Below are 6,397 nucleotides of genomic sequence, written 5' to 3'. Positions count from 1 at the left end.
AAAAGTTTCGTGAAGAAAATGCATCATGGAACACCGTTTAAAGATTAGAACTCTGAGCTGCGGGTTGGGCTGTTTTCTTTTCACTTCCCCTTCGATCACACTACACTTCAAAGATGAATCACCTACAAGTCATTTTAGAGATTTAACCTCAAACAGAAAGTCATTGTGTAAATATTATACTATATTATTCTATATATTAATATAGAAATGTAATCAAAATATGATGTCTTTAGAAAACTACAGAATAGGAATTTAATTACTTTTATCTGTTTAAATAAGATACTCAACTTTGAAATTATCCCATATCCCACAATAGACCAAAGACAAATTTCAAAGTACATTGATCATTTATTTTTGTATAAATACATAAAATATAAACATTTGTCACATTTCTTACAATATTAACTATAATATTATAAAAAGGGATCTGGAAAGGAACTGGAAAATAAGCATTACACAAACGAGTAAATCTTAAATGTTAACATGGGCTTGCACCTAAATAAAAAAAGGTGGTAATGTTTTAAGACCAAGGTCCATCCTGTGTCTTCAGACACCACATTGACTTCAGTGTAAGATCATAACATATGAAAGGTAGTGACTCCAGCCGTCCGAGGACCTCGTTGCCACAAAGCTTCGATACTGGAAGCAAAATACTTAAAAGTGGGCAACTGATGCTGCTCATGTTTTCTTACTGGTTGGCTTGAATAGTGAAACCATGCAACAGAGTGTGCAGTGGTCGAGTAAGTGTTATTTTTGAAATGTGCTTCAGTGAGGAAGCAGCAGCTAAAGCTCTGCTGTGAACCCTCCAAGAACCACAGTGGTCCAGTTGTTCCGCTCCGGCGCCTGTCGCTCCGCTGCGTCATTGGAGAACGAATTCATACCGTCATTTTGAAGACGACTCTTTTCATTTGATGTCTCTACCATCAGCAGCAGCAGCGACTCGACCCGGAGAAGTTCTCATGCATTAGTGATGAAACCTAGTAAAACCCGTGTTCTGCATGCATGCAACCATTAAACTAAATGAACAAAAGGTTGTGTGTGTGTGGGGCCTAATCACCCTATTTTTTTTTAAGTCATCATTTTAGGCCAAGTGAAATAAATAACCCTTAATTTTTCAGTGCACAACTTTTAAATCTTAAACTGGATTTCCTTTAAAAAAGTCTTCTGGAAGTAGGAGGATGTCCAGTCCGACTGTACAGCCGAGGGTCCTGTGGTCTTGCCATCGGTGAAGCCGTGTATTCAGCGTATGAATAGTGAAGTAGAGTTCTTCAAACCATACGTAGCAGGAAAAGGTGGGAGATGTAGACTTTTCCATTTGAACACTTTGGATTTACCTTGAGTGAAAACATAAAAATCCTCCAGCTTGGGTTTTTAAATATAGCTTCGGTAATAATTTAAAGATTGTCTTGTTTCTTTTGTAGTTGCAAGTAGAAAAGCAATTAAAAAGAAATTTAAAAAACAAACAGTCCAAACAAATTGGGGCTGAATCTCGAGACTACTTGGTTTGCTTACGTAAAATGAGGTCAACCCTGAGACCCCCTGAATGGCAAAGTTGTGCGTCACTCTTCCTTTTCGTGATTGGCGTTTCCGTTCATGACTCCGTTGGAGTGGTGTGCCCATGTCTGAGCCTGCAGCACCTTAGGCAGCCGCTTGCCCTTGGTGTAGGCATGGTACCAGAAGTTGAGGAAGAGGAACAGGAAAATCAGGCCATACAGGCCAATGATGTACACGAAGATGGGGAACTGGTAGGGGCAATCCTTCATGAAGAAATACTGGGAGATGTGGCTGGTCACCATCACGAACTGGATCTGAGGAGCAACAGAAATTGTTCTTCAACTTAAACCCAGGATTTGATAAAAACACAGAAGAATCTGTCATGTGTTCAAGCACTTCACATACCAGCTGAATGGTGGTGAGGTATTTCTTCCACCACAGGTACTTCTGGTAGTAGGGGCCCAGGGCAGTGAGGCCGTAGTACGAGTACATGATAACGTGGACGATACAGTTGAGCAGGGCATGGAACGTACCCAGACCACCTGAAACAGGAAGTGGATTTAAGAATGAGATCGTAAAAAATATTAAAAAGGAAGTTGATGCAATTTCAAAAGATCTTGTGTGTACATGTTAGACTGGGGGAGAGTTCTACCTGCAGCGAAACGAACGCCAAACCACCAGGTGAAGGGCATGATGGAGTGATGGTAGACGTGGAGAAATGTCACCTGCTTGGTTTTCTTCCTCAGGACGAAGAAAATCTAAAGAAAAAAAAAAAGTTTTATTTCTCAGAGTTCAAAAGAACTGTGATAAACCGATAAATGATCCACTCTGTATTTGCCACTTACTGTGTCCAACATCTCGATGAACTTTGAGAAGTAGTAAAGCCAGCATGTTGCCGCCATCTAGAGGAGACAAAGAAAGGTTCAGTGCTGGTTCTAATGAACACGCTCAAGCATTATGTATATTTGGTGCCAAAGTCAAGTTTAGTTTAATACATCACAATTGGTGTTTTACCCTCTCGGCCTGTGGTGAATCAGAGAAGTCAATCAGGTCACAGCGGAAAGAATATCCCGTGCCCCACCCTGACATCACAAACTGAGAAAGAGCAAAGATTTAAGTTAATTTAATGTCATTCTTGACTTTTAAACACTTTGTGATGCTGAATAACATAACAATTATTTCGTTTTACAGGCGAAATAAGGTCAGAAATAATGAAAGGTCATTACATTTATAAATGGAAGAATGAGATAATAAAATGTCAAGAAGTTTACATGCTTGTCACAGAAAACCTTGGGTGTACATGTCAGACTTCGAATCTTTTGATCAGCTCGATAAGGCTCCATTGTCAACGACGGGGAAAAAAACACTTCTGTTCCGACTGTGAAGCCGTGGAACGCATCACTGAGTGAAATCAGTACAGACTCAGAATAAAAGAACGCAAAAGATAACGATGACTCGCCTCGTAGCACAGGTAGACCGAGAGCGCCACCACGCTGAAGTTGTAGATAATGAGAACCTTTTTGAGGTCGAAGGCTTTGCGGTTCTCCATCAAGCGAGGCCCCAGCGAAACCACGAAGTAAATGTATGCTGCGATGATGATCGTTTGGGGGAGAGGGGACGACATGAGAAACCAGTTCCCCGTGCGAGAGTCTGAAAGAGAAACGTGTAGTTACTGCTCAGGTACGGTGCAGCCCGTTTATACAGAAACAAACAAAAAAAAGGACTGCAGAGTGACGACAGCAGGGTTTTAAGTTACAAACAGGACATAAACCCACTTAAATGGGCGAGGACTCACCTGCATTTTGGATGAACTCATGGTAAATTAATGCGGCAGAAGTCTTTATACTCTCAAATTCCATTTTCAGATAAGTTCCCTTGAACCTGAAGAGAGAAAACACCACAAGGTTAGGAAATGGGTTTGAATAGAGTCAGTGAAGTTGTTACTAACAGTTCATATTATAAAAGTGGATTGAAACTGGGATTGGAAAAATAACAAACTATTGCTAAATAAATAGCAACTGGTTTGTCAACTTTACAGGAAGTAAGTCTCTGCCAAGTGGTGAGTGAGTGGTAAAAGAAAAAAAGCAACCGGAGCTATTCTTTTAAACAGGCACTGATCATTTCCTCCAAATACAAGTGGGGGCGTCATTAAACGATGGATTTTAAACATCCAACAACAGCAGAGCGATGACAGCAATAGTTCAGCAGAATATAAACATTTGTACGCATGCTTAAAAAAACAACATGATACAAGAATAGTTCAGGGACAGAGATGTACGAGAAGGAACAAGGCCACTGGGTCATTCTTGGTGCCTCTCAAAGCTTCGGAGTGAAGACAAAGCAGAGAGTGTACGCAGCGTACAATGGGGGGCTCTGTCTCAAGTTATCTGAGAAACAACAGATGTGACCAGAATTCATTCATGAGACATGAACGCACGTTAACATAGAAAAGATTTGTCCCCAGCTTGTTTTTAAACCAACGTCTCCTTGAATCTGTGTTTTCCCTCTATTGTAATTCTACAAACATCCTTTAGGTAGAAACTTGGCCTTTTTAAAGTGGAAATGCTTTTCACAAGTAAATAACGTCATCATTTGTTTGCAACCAGATTTTTTTTTTTTATGCACCAGGAATTCTTTGCAAAAATAGCCATTAAATTTGGTCATAGCACAAGTCACGCGTGGGGAGTTCATGGACAATCTCAAATTTTAGACAACTAGTTCAGTTTTTACAGCTTCTGGCTATGAAAACGTGTCGTTTTTGGTGATTTAAAAAAAAGAAAACTGCCAATAGATTGAGAACAGCAATGGATGTAGTAGCAAAATGGCAGTAGAGGAAAATAAGTCACTGACCAATTTTAAAAATAGGTAGTTTGTTGAATTTTAACCAGAAAATTAAATCATTTAATGGCTTCAACTACTCCCGGGTGAGAATTCCCCACTTTTTTTCCAATCTTACAAGAAATCAGCTTGGAATCTATAGGAAACGGTTAATTCTTCACCATTTGCTCATGTTTTACAGACCAAAAACTAATCGCTTCATTGAAAAGAAATCCATAAAATGAATTAATGAAAATAATAATATGCTGTCCCATCCACAGCCCAATCTAATGGTTAATTAATCAAATCATTCAATTATTGCATCACATATCTTTGAGATGTTTCAGACGTGGGGTAGTCCCATGATTGTTCAGTGACCGAACAAGTTCCTGGGAAATAATAGGTTCTCTTCAACAAAGCAGAAGTCAAACAGAATCCAGAAACTCAAACTCAGGCGATTGATTTCTACAAAACTGTTTCCCCATATCAGGGAGCACAAGAAGTAAATAAACACTTCATCTCCGGTCTGCCAGGTGTACGAATGCACACAATCCGACATGACAGGATTTTTTTTTCAAGGTGTGTATACCTGAGCAGGTAAAGGCATTAAAAACCTCCCAGGCTAAATTGTGAAAAAGGCCTGGCTGTCTGTAGCCTTTACCCTAATGAGGACATGACAAGTCTCAACACGCCGGCTCATGTTATAAACCTGATGCAGAGGCTGTTACTCCCAGGGCACACTCCATGGGCTGCCGAGTCAACTCACGAGTGAAATGAGGTCCTACAGGCTCCATCTCACCCAGGGCACAGAGTCATTTCACTCCCGAGGCAGAGATCACTCAAGTGTAGGTAATAAAACATGTCAAACACACCGATTATTATGAAAACAATTAAAATATGTACTAAAATTATACACTGGAATAAACAAATGTAAATAAGTAATAGCTATAAAGTAATTAAGTTAGAAAGAAACAAGTATATAAAATTATGACCAGGTATGGTTTACAGACATTTTGTTTTAAAATGTTATGTTAATATATATTGTTTATCCCAATTTATAACTTTTTCTTCCATTCATTTTTTAAAAAAAAAATCACAATTTTAGCTTTAAAATCTTTTCTATTGCTTTTCATAGTCAGCATTTTTTTCTTTTCTCACGTTCAGCCCATTAGTCAAACGTGAACTGCACCAACCTGTCTGAAAGCGGCTATATATTTTTATATATATAAATCTTTTAAATCAATTATTGGCTGTTTGGGAAATATTAATATTTGACTCCATTAGTGCAGGAGGGCCGGTGAAGTCTGAGGCCATGTTAGAATAAAACCATCTTTCTATGGAATATCCTGGAAGTTTGAAGCTCAACAAGGAAATAAAACGATCAATTCGGTTATTTCCCATGTGGGTGTGGGTGTGAGGGAGCGGATGAGCAACAGGTGAAGCGACTCGTGAAGAAAAACAAGTCGGACCCGCTGGCACAGGAAGCTCTTCAGGAATCACAGGTGTATGTGTGTGTGTGTGTACGTGTGTACGTGTGCGCGTTAGTGTCTGTTCTGTGTGTGTGTGATCTCCTTCAAACCTTCTTATTTCCATTCTGTTTCCGTTTAGAACCGAGAAAAACAGGGGAGTTCAACTACCAACCTTCAGTGCTGCTGCAGCCGCGGACCCGCCAACAAAACGTGTTTATTTCCTCCCTCACGTCCTCACTGAGTCCAGCTGCTCCTGCTCCACGTGGGTGTGTCAGCCGCTGTCCCGCACGCGCTCACACAACCTGCTCTTTATGTGCCCCCGGGGTGTGGCATGCCACTAACCGCGCCCACGGCCTCACTGATTGGCCAATTGCGGATCCAGCCAGATTACGTGATGATATTTCAAGTGACGCCTTTTGACTTAATCCATCAAAAAAATGGGATCCATGTTTTTATGATTCATTCTGTTATTTTCCATAAACTCCCTGAAACTACAGTTGAGTTTGAAAATGGGATTACCTTTGCGATTAGTTCTGTTGATTTCCATTAACTCTCTAAATCTAGTTAAGGTTAATAATGGGATTAACTTTACGATTTATTCTGTTATTTTCCATAAA

The 6,397-nt window shown here is 39.9% G+C and overlaps 1 protein-coding gene across 2 annotated transcripts; it reads right to left on the bottom strand.

Moving 5' to 3' along the window:
* Window positions 1-328: 328 nt before the first annotated feature.
* On the bottom strand, window positions 329-6,077 carry elovl7a (ELOVL fatty acid elongase 7a). Of its 2 annotated transcripts, XM_034595978.1 has the most exons (8): window positions 5,953-6,077; window positions 3,290-3,375; window positions 2,954-3,144; window positions 2,509-2,589; window positions 2,340-2,396; window positions 2,147-2,252; window positions 1,900-2,036; window positions 329-1,808 (listed from the first exon to the last, which is right to left on the bottom strand). In XM_034595978.1, exons 2-8 carry the CDS (start codon window positions 3,351-3,353, stop codon window positions 1,560-1,562), a joined length of 885 nt encoding a protein of 294 aa, XP_034451869.1. In that variant the 5' UTR covers window positions 3,354-3,375; window positions 5,953-6,077; the 3' UTR covers window positions 329-1,559. The 2 variants fall into 2 exon arrangements, with proteins under 2 accessions (XP_034451869.1, XP_034451868.1); XM_034595977.1 differs by lacking the exon at window positions 5,953-6,077 and having other exon boundaries at window positions 3,290-3,389.
* Window positions 6,078-6,397: the final 320 nt, after the last annotated feature.

The sequence above is a fragment of the Hippoglossus hippoglossus genome, chromosome 9 (genome assembly GCF_009819705.1).
Source record: "Hippoglossus hippoglossus isolate fHipHip1 chromosome 9, fHipHip1.pri, whole genome shotgun sequence".
Classification (NCBI taxonomy): domain Eukaryota; kingdom Metazoa; phylum Chordata; class Actinopteri; order Pleuronectiformes; family Pleuronectidae; genus Hippoglossus; species Hippoglossus hippoglossus.
This window is presented reverse-complemented; position numbering and strand designations above follow the sequence as displayed.